Raw genomic sequence first — 18,233 nt, 5'->3', positions numbered from 1 at the left:
GCTCACCAGGCTCCACGAGGCAGAGCCGAGCTCCCAGCCCGCCCCAGGTGCCTGCCTCCACGTTCGCATATTTAAATCACAGCAAGCAGCTGCCCTGCCCGCTGGGAGCTGCCGGCACGGGGCGGGCAGGGAGGGGGGGGAACTCTGCCCTGTACTTCTGAAGGGCAAAGCAGCGCCGGATCCTGTCGCCGCTGTGTCGCCGCGTCGCCCTATCGCCGACACCCCCCCGACAGCAGCACGCACGTCGTCCCCGGCCTCGTGGGGTCCCCCCACCGCCCCCGTCGGAGCCCTGCCCCGGTGCCGCCGCCGGGGCCGTGCCGAGCGCCGCTCCCCGGCGCGGCGGGGCCGGGATTGGCTGCGGGGGCCGGGGGGGGCCGGGCACGGCCGCGGGTGGGTGCGCGGAGGAGGCTGCGTGGGGCAGCACAGAGAGAGCCCACGGCGGCGGCCGGAGGGAGCTGCAGTCGGGGGCTTCTGTCCACGGAGTGTCCTGAGCCTAAGGGTGGGTTGTTTTTTTTTTTTTGGGGGGGGGGGGTGTTATTAATTTTTTAAATTTTTTATACTTTATTTTTTTTTAATTTTTATTTTTTATTTTATTTTTTTTTATTTGGTGTTTTTTAATATTTTGTTGTTGCTGGTGGTGGTGGTTTTAAATTTATTTATTTATTTATTTATTTATTTATTTTGGTGCCTTGCCCACGCAGGACGGGGAGCGGGGGGCCTCGCGGCTGCTATGCCCGCCGAACCGCTCAGCCGGGCCGTGAAGATGCACGCCATCCCCGACCTTCACTCCTCGCTCACCGTGCGGCTCCTCAGCAAGGGGCCCGAGTACCTGCGCAGGCAGATGGGGGCAGGCACCCCCGGCAGGAGAAGCGCGGTGGAGAGGCTGGCAGCCGACAAGGCCAAGTACGTGAAAAGCCAGCAGGTGATCGGCACCAAGCAGGAGCCCGTCACGGTGTTCAGCTCGGCCTCGGAGAGCAGCAGCGAGGCGTGCTCGGTGGAGAGCAAGATCAACAGGGACTTGGGCAGAGGGAAGGGCACGAAGCCGCTGGAGCGGGCAAAGGCGACGTGCTCCTGCCGTGCCCCCCTGCAGCACGGCCCCCCCATAGCCAGGCGCAGCACCCCCAGGAGGCAGATGCGGCCAGACTCACTGGTGATCTACCGGCAGAAATGTGAGCTGGGGAGAGGCCAGAGCCAGGACGGCTCACGAGGGAGTTTGGTGAGGAGGCTCTTCCAAGGGCCTGGAAAGGAGAAGCAGCTGGCCTCCCCTGAGATGCCCAGAGTCATTATGGAGGACACCGCAAGCACCGAGAGCAAAGAGCTGCCCATGGCAAAGCACAGTGACCACGAGCCGAGCAGCCATGGGGCTGAGCAGACTGCTGCTGAGAGCACCCAAACCCCGGGGCTGTGCAAAACAGAGCTTGAGAGACCCTCAACATTGACTGTAGCTGCTGAGGAGGTCAAGGAGGTGAAGAGGAGAGGTCTCCATCGCTCCCAGTCAGACATCAGCTCTCGCTACTCCAAGTCTTTCGCTGAGTTTGATACATTTTTTAAGTACTGTGGCCTGGAGCAGGAGGTCATCGAGGATCTGGGAAGAGAGAACTTCTCGGTGGTGTCTGACAACATCTCCTTCAAGATTCGCAGCATCAGTGTGGCAACATCCGAGAGCGACTTCACAAGGCACAGCGGGGACGAGGGGCTGCTGGAGGACGAACTCACCGAGCAGGTCCCGAGCAGCACCTCTGTGATCGAGCGCAACGCTCGGATAATCAAGTGGCTGTACACGTGTAAGAAAGCCAAGGAGACTAACAAGGCGATGCAAGAGCTGGCATGAAGGCTTCTTTCAGCATGCATTGCAGCCTGGCAAACTCAAGGTGTGTGCAAAGCCTCGCCCTGTTGATTTATACATTTCTCTTTCCTCTTTAGCGAGCACTAGGCTTTTCATAATTTATTTTAGTCTTTTTATGAACGGTGGTGGGAACTTGTATTTTGTAGACTACTTGTCATAATATAGCATTTTTGCAAAGCAGAAATCTGGGGCATTGCAAAGAACAAAATGCAAACAAACAAGTACAGCTCGCCAGACTGAGATCAGACCCCCTACGAGAAATCAAAGCGTCAGTGTCTATGAGGGCTGTCTGTCTTTTGCAGACTCCTGCTTTGTAAATAGTTTGTTTTCTGCATTTCTGCTATATTAAGTGCTGAAAAAAAAAAATTAGAAAAGTATTAAACCCTTAATTACAGCAGCTTATATAACAGACTGAACTCAAACTATTAATAATGAGGAGTACACTGTATTTTTACCATAATGCTACAGCTTCCCCCTCTTTACTTTCCCTCACACTCTCCTTGTTCCCTTTTTTTGCTTACACATAGGCAGCCCTACTCTCAGGCAAGCAAAGCAGAGCCAGTACTACTGCTATCAGTCTTCTTGCTGTGCAGATTGTAAAAGTTTGCTCCAGGTGATCCCCTAGCATATGTTATCTGTCCTGTTTGATCATAGTGGATTTGGCTCTTCTGAAGTGGGTTTTGCTGTGCGGCTTGGTACCGGTGGCTAGAAATGAGTTGTGTGGTTTTCTTTGTATAGAGGGATACATTGCTTTGTAAAACTACAGATAAGTAATACAAATATGTGGCGTCAAGGTTTGGGAAACAATTACTTCACACGGTGAAATAGAATAAATTTAGCCCTAGCGAAATCTGATATCCTGGTTTTAGTCAAAGCTGTGTTTATTTTGCATCTGATCTCAAAGAGCTGTGTTCCTGGGGACTTTGGTACTGATGTTCTACTAGACATTTTTTTCTCCTTCCAATACATGAAGCCCTTAAGACAAGTACCACAGTATGGTCTTTAAAAATTGCATGAACAGTTCTCAATGTGAAGGATTACATGTATGTTTTCTGACAGTTTGTAATTGGTGCATGAGAAGAGCATCGCTTAGTGCAGGTACAGCTCTTGAGAGTGAGTGTAGGCCTTATGAACGGGGAGCAATGAAATGCTTGAGCCTCTTTCTCATGTGGATGTGGGGCTGTCACTCCAGATTCCTTTAATCTATGAAATGCAGAAATCCATTAATTTACTTAAAATAGTTTTAATTATGTGAGAAGTGGATAATTTTTAAAATTTGTATTCTTCTTGAAAGGATATTTTTGTCCTGCAAGTAGAGCAAGGAAGGAGAGACATTTTTGTACCAACATTTCAAGCTGCTTTAGATAAGAGCAATTGTCAGGTCTCCGCCTGACAAGTTAAAGAAGCGTTGTTATGTGACAGATCTTTTCCAAATTACGTCAGAGAGAAGAAAGGACTCTTCTGATCATTCTTCTTTGCTCATACCTCTGTGATAAAAGGCAAGGGAGATACACAAAACAGTGCATGTGGCCATTTGTGACCCTTGCTGTCACAGCTGGCCTCACAAAACACTGAGGACGGATGGTACAACTCACTCTCTTCCACTGCAAGCAGGAGCCATGTAACAAAACCAACTAAATTTCCATGAAGGGAAGCAAAATAAAAACCTGTCTGCTCTTGCGTGGCCTTGTGAGCAGTAGGTTCCAGGTCCAGAACAGCAGTCGTCACCACAGGATGCCAGAGCCTGCTCAGGAGGGAACAGTTGGGCCTTTCCCCATCCATTTGCATGGTGCTGAGGATGTCCAGCACTGCAGCTGAGACAGGAGATGTTGGTGACCACCCCAAGGAGCATGCAGTCTTCAGAGGCTGAGGACAAGAGGGTGCTTCGCCAGGGCAAAAGCCAGGGCAGGAAGGGGAAAGGTGTTATTCAGGGGCTGAGCTGGTGCAACTTCACAAAGGCTTGGTCAATGTCTATTTATTTATTTTTTTTAACACCTAAGACAAAATAACCATTCAGAAAGAGTGCTAGCCTAACAGTGTGGTAAAAAGACCTCCGTGAAGTTCAAGGGACAAATATGATCATTCTGCAGTAATTTTAATTTCTAGAAACCACATGTTCTAGGAATGATTTTCCTTTAGCTGTTCTGTACCCCTAGCAATGGTGCTTACTGCCATTTAAATTGAAATCAGAGTAGAGCATGAGGGAATGCTTTACGCTGGCAGCGATTTTTTTTGGAACCAAAATTCTGGCAGTCTTAGAAACATTAATCCACACGGTTCATATTATAAACCTAATTTTAAACATAATACTAGAGCTGACTCTCAGCTGATACACCTCAGTAGTAGGTCTATGATTGTTTCCAGGTTAATTTGTGGACACTTTCTGAAAAAGAAAATACCAGTTAGGCCACAGAACCAGAAAAAGTTCAGTGAGGTCAGCTAAAAATACCAGGGCACAACACCTAGAATAAGGGATAGGAGTCACCAAGTTACCATATGTTAAATATTATAGTTACCAGGCAAAATTTAAGCTATCTTCATGTGATCTCAGGTTGAGTCTTCTAGTTACGGTGTTTACATTAACGTATACCCAAATGTTCATCTTCTCATTCAGTTCTACATTTTCTCTGACAATGCAGCATCAAGTTAGATACGCACATTTTTTACAATATCCACATATTTGGCTTTGTGGCTCTGAGACACATTCTTGAAGGCACTTCATTTTACAGAGAGGCTTGAAAAGTATTACAGCTTCTTTGGAGAAAGAAGCAAAAGCCTGTTTTTCTAAGATCTAGCATTTATTACGTCTAAACTACCTTTAGAGAACTGCATAGCTTGTATGGGTTGGTGAGCACCTCATTCATATTTTATGTTCTCTGTTTAATTTTTCATGAGCTCTCTGGAGCCTGGTGGGACACTGCGTAAGTAAAACAACTACCTGAAGGATCAAGTTCCCTGACACATCTCATCAGAGTGATGAGCACAGAGTCTGAATGTGGGCTGTGGGCTTCAAAACACAAATTTCCTCAGTGAGATGAGCATTGCTGTTTCACAGTAGGATGTTGCCTGAATTCACCTCTGCAGTTCAATTCTGCTGGCTCCTCTCACTGTCAGCTCTGCTTGACTCCAAGAAAGGGGTTCACAGATCATCCTCCTTCCTGGCTTGAATCAGGATTATGCAGCCTTGTGTTTCAGCACCATTCTTACTTGAATGTTCATTATTCACATGGAGATCTCATGGTAGGGGAATTTGTTATGTTGGCAATAACTGCAAGCATCTGAATAAAAGCCTTGTAGTATCACCTAATGCTGTTTGATATGATAAATGACACTTTTTTTTTTCTCTTTCATCAGAATCCTTGACTTGGAAGTTGAACAAAACCAGACACTGGAAGAAACTCTTCCCTCATCTGGCTCATGGCTACTTTGTCCAAGTTTAGCATTTTCTTCTGGCCTCCTTCCCTCGCCCCTGTCCCTCTTGACAGCCTCACTCTTGTCAAAAGCACAAAGGGTGTCCGAGAGCATGACGACAAGCTGAAATCATGAACTGTGCCACGGCAAGGAAGCAGGAAATGAAAGCTCCTGGCAAAGCAGAGCATGCTGTTGGCAGAAATATCCAGCATCAGGTCACCGCCCCAGGATGTCGCTCTGGGATGTGGCAAAGGTCCGTGTTGCACACCCGTCTCTCCCCAGCAATGAGTTTGTCACCAGGGATGGGAGGAGAAAGTGGGGATGAAGTGGCAATGAGCCCTGGGTCAGGCCTCGCCCTGCAGGCCAGCTGGCTCCTCCCAGCCACTCAGAGGTCCCATCCCACCAGGTCTGTTTGACCAGGGCTCATCCTGACATCGGGAGACGTTGTTTGCCTGGCTGGTGAGGACTGTGGCAGCTTTATCTGGTGTGCTTGGCAAACATGCTGTAAGCTAAATCCCTGCCAAGCCTCTCTTTAAGGCTGTTCATTGAACACTGGAGTACCTTTTGTCCATCTAGCTTGCTCTGTCGCACACCCTCCTCAGCCAATGGGGAGGAATAGCTTCTAAAACACTGCCTGAGTTTTTTTCAGAAGCGCAGTTCTAAGAAACAGGTAGTCAAAAATTAGAGAGGGTTTGGCGTTATTGTTGCAGTGCTGCAGAACTGTACAATTCACATTTATATGGGCTCCTCTACTGTGCTTACAACATATTTCTGCCTCTACTAGAGAGGGCTTCGTTCCAGTGCTTGGCAGCTGGTGGCTCAATACCTTGTGTTTTATGCACCATGAGTGAGCAGTGGGCTTACAGGATCACAGTAGGAGACTGTATCCTAGGCTATGCAAGGCCACGCTTCCCTAGTGTGGGTCTGGAGTAGAGTTGTACTCAGGATGTGCAGGCCAGCATCCCTGCACTGTGACATCTCGCAAGAGGATGTGCTGGGGCATAGGTGCAACCATGCCAGGTAGATGTCCTCATGGGAAAAGATCCAGTGTAGACAGCACCGCATTGAATATCATCAATGGAATGCTTCACTTGAACTGGCCAAGTGAAATGTATTTCAAAAGCTGATAAAAAGTACTTTGGATCATCAGTGTAGGGAATGGTGCCTTCTGCAACAACTCAGGAACCTTGCTGTCTATGCCCCAGATACTTAATGCAATCTTTCGCTACTTAATAAAGAATGTCTGAGACCAAAGCTTTTTTTTTTTTTTTTTGTGGTTTGTAATATCCACAAAAAAAAAAAAAAAAAGAAACCAGTGTAGGCCCGTTGCCCTCTCAGTCACACCAAGGCCTATCTGACAGCTGTGCAGCGAGGACTCCAGCAGGGCGTCCTGCAGAGGCTAGATGTGTGTTGCCACAGGCATGGTGTCCTTCTTGCCACGCCAGACTTCACCTGGCTGTGAGGAGTCCAGAAAATGGAGCTTTCATTCTCTGCATTCCTCTCTGCTTGCACACCAACAGCTCTCAAGGTGCCTCTTCTGGCCCAAAACAGCTGCCAGCGTGGCTGGGTGGAAGCAGAGCCCAAATGAGCACTTGAACTGCATTTTTAAAGTGTTTGTTGCTCTCGGTAAATAAACCTGTAGGAGAGGAAAGGGCAAGAGTGAACAGCAATACTCCTAGAAAACATCCGACGTGGGAGGCCTGGTTTCCCGTTTGAACTTACACAAACGTGGCACGCTGACAGAGTCGCCCCTGAAGCACTCATCAAGTGCTGCAGTTGACAGCAGTTAAATTCACAACAAGATGGCCGGGTTGCATTTACATATGTTTTAAATGTGCTTGTCAGTCACTGGATAGTTAGTTCTCAATTACAGCAACAGTTTGAGAATGCAAGGCATTTGTCTTCGTTTTCTAGTGTCACATACTAAGGTCTGCGTGTCTGAAGTTGTCTAGATAGGCAGATAACACTTCCCGATACAATAATTTTTGAGCCTGGTTTAAACTTAGGTGAAAACCAAATAGTTTGCATGAGTGAGCTTCTGCAAATGTAGAAAGAAGCTATCACACAGGGATATCCTTGTTAAATAATGAAATTTCTGTGTGCTTCTGTTACATTATTATTTAAGGATGATTCTCAAAAAAAAAAAAAAAAAAAAAAAAAACTACAAGCCAAGATGCTGCTAATATGATTTATGCACTGAAAGTGCAATTTATAAAGGGACACAGACTAGGTTTATTACTCATGAACGTAACCTGCTGTATCTGTTCTTTTCATGTTCACTTTGCAAAGTATTTAGATGCTTTTGTCAGAGGTTGATACCTGCTTGCCTTTGAAAATATGAATTGACTGTAGATGGTTTAGAGCCCAGGAAAAATCTTTTGCATTACAAGTTGGTGCCCCACCACAATACAAAAGAATTATTTTGTTTGGTATCCAAGGAAGATTTTTAGTTTCATTTTCAAACTTCTGTTCGTTTTCACTTTTTCAGATGAGCGGCTCTGAACTTTGAAGTTAAGATTATAATGCTAGGAAAAAAAATAGAAGATGCATTGGTAGTGTGCTTTCAACGATAGAAATGTTCAATTGGCTTGAAGGTACTGAACATCAGTCTTTATCAAAATCAATGAATGTTTCCTGGCAGAGATTAGTGAAACCAGAACTGTCCCCATTCTGAATATTTTTTTAATTCCCCATTTTTATCTTTATGGACAGTTTAATGTGGTTGTGATGACTTTCCACATTTATATGTGGCAAAATTTCCCTTGCTTTGTTCAAGCTTTGATAGGAACCCTGAGCCCTCTGAGGTATCATTTATTCCAGAGAAGATGTGGACCTATCTAAGATCTTCCCTTGGTAAGCTATGGATTCCCTCTATTTAAAAATATCTTCTGGATAAGCTAATAACCTATTTTTCCCAGTATGCCAAGAAAGGCAGTAGATGACAATCATTCTTTCTCCATACCTCTTGTGAATGAATGATTTGGTGCTTATTCCAAAGATTAGTACTTCATTCAGCTCCTCTTACTGTTACATGGGATGGCTTTTTCTTCCATTTGTTGGGTGTTTCACTCATATCCATCAAAATGAGAAAAAATTGCTACTGTTAGTCACTACCTGTCTTTTCCCAAAAGAAGTCCTCTAGATGTTTTTACTACTTCGCTATAAAAGACAAGATTTGGAAGGGCTGTTTTTTTCAACTTTAGTGATAAAGCGAGGTAAAGCAGGCCACTGAGGTAAATCAGAAGTTTGGAAATGGGTTTCTATTCTTTTGGGAAACCTAAAACTGGGGCTGAGGGCAAAGACAAATCATAAATTGAATGATTTTGTCAAATGGAGTGCAAGTGTGCAGTGCTAACTGCTATTTACACCCAAGTGTTTCAACGTGCTCCAACCATGTGACAGGACAATATCCACAGCCGTAACATAACATGTGAAAGGTACAAAGTCTGATTTTTATGGCCTAAACGTTAATATTTGCAATAAAGACATCAGGTAGAGACTGGAATCCTTGCAATATATTGTAAATATTACTGTACAGAGATCTATATGTAACAAATACAGATTGTTCTATTATACATGTATTACTTTTCAAAGGGAGATAGCCCTCGTGTTTTGTGAATTTGGAGAAACATTACAACAATGGGCATTAAGCAGAAACTTCCCTGGGAGGAGGTTGACCTGTCATTGCCTTATATGAAGTTTCTCACATCTTCTTTTGAATCTTGTGAAATAGAGTACTGGTCAGACTTGGTATGCAAGTTCCTACATTTCTGTATTTATAGCCATATAAATGTACTGTGTACTATTGAGTGCATACAAATAAAAATACCACGCTGAGAGTTAGTTTTGTTGTTTTGTTTTGTTTTGTTTTCTTAAAAAATATCTTTTTATTGTTCTGTTTCCATTAGCATACCATTATTTTAAAGCTAGTATCCCACTACCCAATTACTTGCTCTGAGTGAGGCTACAGATGTGTTGGCCATACCAAGATCCCTGTATGAGAACCAAGGGTTCTTGGTAAGTTTGAAATACATGAAGCCAGGGTTGTTTCACAGTAATTTGATATTTTCATTCTAGAATATGGCTAAAAGATGCACTGTGTGTTTCTGAAGGGCAGTATTTTTTTTCCAGACTTTGATATTATATTTGATTTTCCTCACTGTCAAAAACTACTATGTGCTGCAGGCAATACCACATCCATCACAAACAAGCATGGCCAGTGCCCAAGCAGTGAGCCTGAAGTTCTGCTTAGAAAAAAAACGTAACTCCAGAACCTTAACAGGTTTTCCTTTGACTGCATTCCATAGGAAGAATTCAATATATGTGATGTTAATTCCCTGTGCATGCATTCTGTGAAGAAAGCAGGAGAAATAATGATTGTATACAGTAAGCTTTTACCAGAGACCAGTATACTCCAGCTGTGTAATTATCATTTTGGCATGGCCTAACCTGCTCAGGTGGAAGTGTTTCAATGACAAGTGTTTGAATGCAACTTGAGGTAGAGCTGACTGATGCTCACTGTGTAGATTAAGCTCTTCCACAAAAAAAAAAAAAAAAAAGCAACATTTATCATCATTGACATAGAGCCTTCCCAGCATAAACCCTGTCTGACCTGTGTCAGTACAGGATAAAAAGCAAGTCTAGAAAAGGGAGACAATTTGTGCCTCCCCCTTTCTGTGTGGGTTAACCTCCCTTAGCAAGCCTTTGCCAGTATTGCTGCCTTTGGGAGGAAGGAGTCATCATAGCCCGTGAATATCATAGAAATCACAGAATGGTTTGGGTTGAAAGAGGCTTTAAGGATCACCCAGTTCCAACCTCTCTGCCATGGGCAGGGACACCTCCCACTAGACCAGGTTGCTCAAAGCCCCATCCTGCCTGGCCTTGAACACCTCCAGGGATGGGGCATCCACAGCTTCTCTGGGCATCCTGTTCCCATGCCTAGCCACCATTACAGTAAAGAATTTCTTCCTTATATATCTAATACCTTATATCTAATTTAAATCTACTTTCTTTTAATTTAAAACCGTTATTCCTTGTCCTATCACTACAGTCTGATAGAGTCTCTCCTCATCTTTCCTGTAGGTCCCCTTCAAGTAGTGGAAGGCTGCTATAAGGTATCCATGGAGCTTTCTTTTTGCTAAGCTAAATAATGCCAACTCTCAGCTTGTCTTCATAAGAGAGGTGCTCCAGCCCTCTGATCATCTTTGTGGCCATCATCTGGACCCACTTTTAACATGTCCATGTTTTGTTTTTTTTTTTTTTTTGCGCAGGGGACTCAAAACCAAACACAGTGCGCCAAGTGGGGTCTCATGAGAGCAGAGCAGAGGGAGGAGCAGAGCAGAGCACCTCCCTCCACCTGCTGGCCACACTTTTTTGATGCAGCCCAGAATTCTTTTTCTGGTCTTCAAGTGTAAATTGCCAGCTCATGTTGAACTTTTCATCCACCAGTACCAGTATCCTTGGGCTACAGCTGAGCTTAAGAACATTGTTATTAAATGAAGACCCCTCCTACAGTCCTTTATTATATAGGGCATTTGTACCCCATTTTGTGGTATCCAGTGGATTTCTTTGAGAAATAAGGATTTGCAAGCTCCTGTTCTTGGAGTGTCTGGTGTGCGTAACCTCTTAAACTCCACAGTTTAGTGATTCACTGCTTCTCTTTTGATTCATCTCTCAGTAGTAAATAGGTGTTAGAAAGAAGCTCTGCAAAGACTTAGAGACTGGAAAAAAGCCTCTTCAGGTGTATTGTAGATGGTGCATTCTGAACACACAACGGTAACAGTATCTGCAAGAGCATTTGACAAAGAACTGTGTGTCATTGGCATCCAAACAAGCAAATATAGTGCTTAGCATTACCCTTAAAGAGATGCCTCTGAATACTGGAGGGGTTTAGTTATATTTACCCTAGATTTATCCTGATGGAGTAAAGGGTAATAGATCAATTGACCTAAGTGGAACATTGCAAAATGGGATTAGAAATGACCACTCTTCTCATCTGCAGGTAATGATGTAAGAGGCGGTTAAGTCCAGGGAGGTCTTCATGACTAAACAGTTTCAAAGACAACACAACTTCTGGATCAAAATAAGTCACATATATCTATATCCAGAAATCAGTTTAACTCCTCAAAGAATATAAAATCCTGTGAAATTAGTTTGCACATTTGTAGGGGTGTTGGATTGCCTCAGTGATTAATATGTTTTTAAAAAAATCTAAGAGCTTTGGTTGTTTGTATTTCATAGTTTGCCAACCAACAGTCCCATGGGTGTAACAGTTTTATATTCTTTTTCATTGGCTACAGCAAGAGGCAGAGGGTGGTAATCACTGACAGCTAGCCACGAAAACACATTATTATTCATCAGATGATGATCAGCATGAAACAGTGCTGAACCAACCAGAGCCAAGATGTAACCCCTCATACAAAGATACAGGCACAACTGAGCAAACTAATGGGAATGCTGTCCTTACTCCTTCCTGTCAACCTAACCTCTTGCATCACTGTTTTTCTCCATGGTGAGTAGGAGCCTTTGCAACTTCCACAGTTACTCACCAGTTCGAATTGCTCATCTTGTGCCCTCTATGACGGTCCCTTTCTATGTTTACTTTTCCACTTCTCTCATTCATGTGCTGATTATGTTACCCAAGGTACTATTCTATCTATCCTCGTTCTTGTAATCTTTTTTTTTTTTTCTGAGTAATATTTCCAGTTATAACCTTCTGTTCAATCTTTGTTTGCCCCTACCCCAAGGAACAGGAAACTAAATGTGCAAACAGATGAGAAGTGAATAAGGTGCATAGTTAAGCAGCAGCTTACTGTGTTAGAGGCCAAGTCTGCCGTCCATTTTCATGTACACAGCCCTTCCTGCATAACTTAGCGTATCTTTTTTTCATTATTTTCCCTCTTTTCATCGTTGACATCTGTTTGTAACATCACCCTTGGCTTGTCTTTAGCTCACTTAAATAAGTTTCTCAGAGCTGTTGTGTGACATTTTATTTGTCTGCAAAGAGCTCTGAGTGCAGCTACTGCAAAAGCAAATGGCAAATTACAAATCTTTTCAAGGTAAAATGTGGTCTAAACCTTCTAGGAACTTCAGTGTGGCCAAATAATAATAATAATAATAACAATAACAATAACAATAACAATAACAATAACAATAACAATAACAATAACAATTTTAAAAAAATCAGTCCAGTTCTAGTGAACAGGCGGGCTTTGCAAGAGTAGAACTGAAAGCATAAATGAACCTGAAATGGTTCTGTTTGGGAACCAGCTGAAAGGTATCTCCTGAACTTTCTGGAAAGACACAGCTTGCCTCTCATCAAAACAAATGCTAACCAACGACTCTTGATTTTAATCAACATTCTTTTATGTATTTATCAGGGAAAAAAATCACCTCTAATCTTTTGATGAAAACCTTTTTCATGGTTCTCTAAACAAAGTTATGATCCAGATAAAAACATTCAAACATTTTCAACTGTTCAGATATTGATTCTGGACAAGAAAAAGAAGGATGCCAGTTGTTGTCCACTTTACATTTTGCTTCAAGCCTGGTCTTCATCCAAGCTCATGGTTCAGTGGAGGACGCATGAGTGTTTCAAAGGACTTACATCACGTGGTGCGTCTGGCCATGGGCAAGTGCTGTGTTTTGTAGTAGGTGTACATTGTATGTAGCACGATAAGATCCTGGGCATGACAGCAAAACAAAAACATTGCTCACTACAAATATCCTCATTATTAAGAATCCCATGATGTTCATTTCCTGCAGCTTTCTCTTGTGCTTCTTTTTGTTGTGGCTGAACTCAAAGACAGCTGGGGATGATCTGTTGGTGGATGAATAATCAGGATTACAATTTTGCCACTACAATGAAGTATGAAACATAAAGTGAAGTAAACAAATTCTATCAGAGGAGGAAGTAAATACGTGCAGTTCTGAGTGAAATCAAATGGAGAGAAAGATGACAAACAGGAAACACAAAACACTCAACCAAGTGGATGTTGTCCATAGGGAGAAGTATTCAGCATAGCACCAAATCCATCACAGGTAAGAGAAAAGACAGCATAGGTGAAGAAAGTGAAAACGAAATTAGTTCAATAAGAATTCTCAGTTAAAAATGCAAGGATGAGGTGAACCAGGAAGCTCCCGGACTGTGGAAAGAATAAGATGTAGTTGTGGTGATGGGATTTTCAATTGTGTGGGGGGATACAAGAAAAATGCATCATGGATAAAGTGAGAGATCACCTGGACTATTTGAATTCATTATGGATAGTAAGGATGGGTCTGTTATTGTGCATGAGGCTGCTGAGCTTCTGAGGTAAAACAGAGCTGATGTGAGAAACCATTTTAACGAAGTCTTTAGGACTAGACATTGCTTTTATATGATGTTTTTCTTCTCAGGCTCAAAGGTTGCCAGTGTGATTCACTAATTAATTAATGGTGGTACCTTCAGGTAGAAAGAGCCACATGCTACTATGGCCAAGAGGAGGGCTGCAAAGGTATTCGGTAATAGCCTGAGCTCCTTGAAATGGTGTAACATTTCAAAAGCACTCACGACCTTGCGGAGTCATAACTCTCTTTATCAGAAGTATCTCAGAGCCACTTTTACAAACAGATGCTGGTACTGAGGGTTCAACCACATGACGAGGCCTCAGCAGTGTAACGTGCCAGCTCTTGTCCTTGAGCTGCCGTGGCTGTCCAGGTGCTCCCATCGAGGAGTGATGCAGCCTAGCCTGTAGGCAGTTTACAGCTAAGGCGTGCTGCTTTGTTACTGGGGCAGGCTAACACAAACAATATCCAGCAGCACAACACATCTCACCTGTCTTTAACCCCCCTAGCCGAGGCTACTCACCCCAGTGTCAGTGACACATCCCATCTATCTAAAGATTAGGAATACTATTAGGAATGAATCATTTCTGGAGCTACCTATGTTTCATTGCTGATTGCATCAGGGGGCTAGATGACTACATTAGACTAGACTACTATCCTTTGGCAAGTTAAAGTTAAACAAGAGGAATCCTACCTTCAGACGACATTCATAATTTAACAGGTCATCATGAATTCAGTATCTGAACCCATAATGCTACTGACATTTTTAGGGAGGGGTTGTGATTTTTTATTTTATTTTCAGTCTTTTATTGAGATATAACTTTTTGGTCAGAGAGGCTACTATTTCTGAAAATCCCCAAAAATGTGTGGCTGGAAGTAGCCTGAGTATGGCAAACCCAAAATATTTCAAATCCAAAATTTCCCAGAAGAAATACTGTGGAAACAGGATATTAATTGGCAGAAAATCCCCATGTGGGAAAAAAAAGTTGGGTTGCTAGATTGAGCTTAGGAAATATGGGATAACAGTTATATCTTGATATGGAGAGGAAGTGTAAAATGTATATGTACTTCCTTAGGAATAGACAGATTAGTTAAAGATAAACTCAGCATTTGGTGCACTGATTAACTTACGGAGAGTGTGGCTGTCTAGTACAACTTCTTCGCTGCTGCTTTCAGTCTGTTTTCTTAAGGTCATTTTAAACTCTCAACCTGCAGTTTAAGATGGTGCTAACTGAGCCGTGGTGACATTTGGTATATCCCTTTGATACAGCACAACACAGGAGACAAATCTGAAAGATCAAGTGGTTTGCTACTATCTCAGAAAAGACCTGGGCCTTAAGCCAAAAAACAAAGCTATTGTTGGAAAGGCAAGGAAAGTCAAGGCAAGGATTGATTACAACTGCCTTTGTATATTTCAGAATGAAAGAGGAAAGAGCCGTTTGTGAAAACAATAGTAAAGGTGTTGAAAATTGGCAGGGAAAGGATGTGTGAGTCATTAGTGTACACAAATGTAGATATCAAAATGGTAAGGCTGATAAAAAATCTTCCAACAGAAATAAAAAATGCGAGTTTTACTGAGTTCGTGTTTTTCACAAAAGTACTGAATAAATTTTCCCACCAAATTTTTTGACTCTTTCCCCTAAGTTACAAATCTGTGCAATCAATATATATTTGCCAGGAGGAACAACTGCAGGTCAAAACGAAACATCACAGTACATAGTGGAGGAAGCAGTACACCCAGAGTACATCCAGCCCAAAGAGAAATACATTTAGAACTGTTTATGAATTTAGAATGACAACAACAACAAAAACAAATCCCATTTAAAAGTTGAACATAATTTGTTATAACTTTTTCAAGTGAATTTCAAAGAACAATAAATATTTTGAAGGGGTATCCAATATGTAACTTTTTTTTTTTTTTTTTTTTTTTTTTAAAGGTAAGGACCAGAACTGTTGTGACAAGGGTTTAGAGAGCTCTCGTTTTCTCATTAATGTAAAAGACTGTTCTACTGAGTGTAGGCACATTACCCCATCAGTCTTAAAACCTCAACATATGAATGCACATTCTATAGTCTGTTAATATTGAAGTGTAATATCTGTTAACATTCCAGTCAGAGAAATAACTTATAAGCCATTGGAGTGCTATATAAAGATTCATTTATTTGTCTCCAGGAAAATTTTATGCTGCTACTTTCAGAGGTAATGCATTGAAAAGGAAGCTTTCATATTAACTCTAAAATTGGATAATATCTTAATATGTGAATGTACAACTACTGCAGCTATTAATGTGTAACGAAGTGAAAGACACTTTGGAACAAAAGTCTTAATCTGTTTGCAGTTTTCACAATTGTACTATAGTAAAAAGAAAAAAAAAAAAAAAAGACAGGTCTTGTGATTTACATGTACCATGATAAAACATGTTAGACATGGCTTGCATCAAACAGGAAAGTAAAGGCAATTTCACCTGTAGATATCTTTTTTTTTCTAACAGATATAAGTCCTCTCCATAACTATTGTTTTATCGCTGCTTTTATGTCTGTTATGAAGCACTCTTAAATCATCCAGGAACTTTTTAACTTCCAATCAGGCTATTAAGAAACACTATCTTTATTTCCAGGTGGAAAACTGAGGAGAAAGAAATGAAAACTACATCAAAATGGAGAAATCACCTGTAGATATTAAAGGGTAAATATTTGTACCCACAAGATAAATATAGGGAAAAATAGGGGAAGAAAGAAAGACAGAAACAAAAAGAAAAAAACAACACTGGGAAGAAGGGAGAGAAGGGAGGGAGGCAATATCAGGCTGAAATAAAAGTGGCTAGGAAATAAAAATCCATAGAATACTTTAAAACAAAGCCCATGATTTGTTGGTAGCTCAAGGGGTGTCATATACCCCGCTATCCTCTCTGGTAAATGATACTCTTCTGTTAACATTTCCTAAAGTCTTACTTACATGATTTTCATAAACTGTTTAGGAATCAGTTATTTTATGCTTTGCTCCTGAATTTGTCCTCCCCCAGCATTCTTTTCCCTTGGATTATTTCATTGGGTTTATTATGAAAATAAAGCTGTTAGCAACGTTATGCAATGCTCCCCATGGAAATGCTAGGCGCACCTGAAAGTCATGCACTGTATTTGCCTGAGGTATTAGCTGCTCCTCCCATAAAGGGGCAGAGATTGCATCTGTTTGCAGATGAAATCTATATTATTGATTTCTAGCCACCAAGGTTCATGCTGTTTGTTGAAACCCCAAGGCAATGTATGAATTGCAGCACCAGAGAGACACTAGACAATTTTGCTTGCTTCTGTTCCTTGCACTAGCATATATATCTTTTATTTTGACTTTCTGCTTTAGAGATATGTCTACATTGCATTTCATATAAATATGTTTTGTATCCTGAGATTTCTCCTGCTCTTCTCAATGTGCTAGTGCTCCTTGCTGTAGCAGTCGGTCAAAGGTGATCAAAGGAGCTGAGAGGAGATAATTTTAAAAGCGAATTGCTGATCAAAGGAGTGGAGAAAAACATTTTGACATATGTGACATTATGTCATGTGAGGATTTGTACAGAGAGAATAATGGTCTATTTTATTACAGAAATAAAGGCTTGTAATAATAACAGGCTATTAAAAATCACTTTAATCCCTTGTATTATAGTCTAATAAGAATTAACTAGTGGCTTTCTGAGAGCATTTCAGCTCTTTTCCTCTGCTCTTCAGACCTAAGGACTCTTCTCTCTTTATTATAAATTCAATTCTTTCTCTGAAGTCTTTTGAACTGGTTAGTTTTGTAGTCTTCTTTTGTTGGCTTTAGAAAACACACGTACTTTCTGAGGAAGAAAAATCAACTAAATTGGCAAAGATTAAAAGCTGTGAATGACAAAACGTGTAACTGCAACAACTTTCGATACTTTTGTGAATCAACCAGGCAGCCATCTACTTTGTACCAGGCTTTGTGCTGTGGCTAACATGTCAATAAAACTCAAATTATACCCAAAGCCATAGGTTGCTGCCCTCTGCACCATACATGCCTTGAAATCACATGTGCCCAGACTGTGCCCAGAAGTGTCCACACTGCTTGATGTTGCACAAACATGAAATAAAAATATATTTGCATTGAAAGCAGTTTGCGTTCTATGAGATATAAAGTAATGACAGATAACTATAGTAAAGTGAACAAGCACCAAGTTAAAACAAAGCCAACACTTTCAAAATACTGCTAGATACCTTAATCTGCAACTTAATTTCTCAACCATAGCCCTCATTAAAGGCATGAACTGTTGTGAAAGTTCTTCCAGTTCCGGAAAAAAAAAAAAAAAAAATGGGTCATATTTTAATGCCTCAATACAAGTGTGGGACAAAGATATTTGAAAGTTAACAGGGATTCATACTACATGTGGTTGAGAAAGGCCAAATTCAGAGGCATCCGGTGGTCCATTTTTTGCAGAAATGCAGGATAAAACTCCTCCTTGCAGTCTGTCTCCTGTTGCTGGTAGTTCAAAATTCTGAGAATTTTGGTTTGGGTTCCTGATCATAAATACCATATGTGAATCTATAGACATGCATTCGATATTTAATATTCTGGGCAGGCTTCCACTATTCTTTCAATGCTTCTGTATTAGCAGTGCTGGAGGGAAAGTACATTATGTCACCAA

At 41.8% G+C, this 18,233-nt stretch overlaps 1 protein-coding gene across 1 annotated transcript; it reads left to right on the top strand.

The window, feature by feature from the left end:
- The first annotated feature begins 419 nt into the window (after positions 1-419).
- Positions 420-7,389, top strand: FAM110C (family with sequence similarity 110 member C). The gene is made up of 3 exons (XM_032184991.1): positions 420-499; positions 702-1,871; positions 5,201-7,389. Exon 2 carries the CDS (start codon positions 731-733, stop codon positions 1,829-1,831), a length of 1,101 nt encoding a protein of 366 aa, XP_032040882.1. The 5' UTR covers positions 420-499; positions 702-730; the 3' UTR covers positions 1,832-1,871; positions 5,201-7,389.
- The last annotated feature ends 10,844 nt before the right edge of the window (positions 7,390-18,233 follow it).

The sequence above is a fragment of the Aythya fuligula genome, chromosome 3, assembly GCF_009819795.1.
Source record: "Aythya fuligula isolate bAytFul2 chromosome 3, bAytFul2.pri, whole genome shotgun sequence".
Classification (NCBI taxonomy): domain Eukaryota; kingdom Metazoa; phylum Chordata; class Aves; order Anseriformes; family Anatidae; genus Aythya; species Aythya fuligula.
Note: the sequence above shows the minus strand (reverse complement) of the source record. Positions and strands in the feature narration are given on the sequence as shown.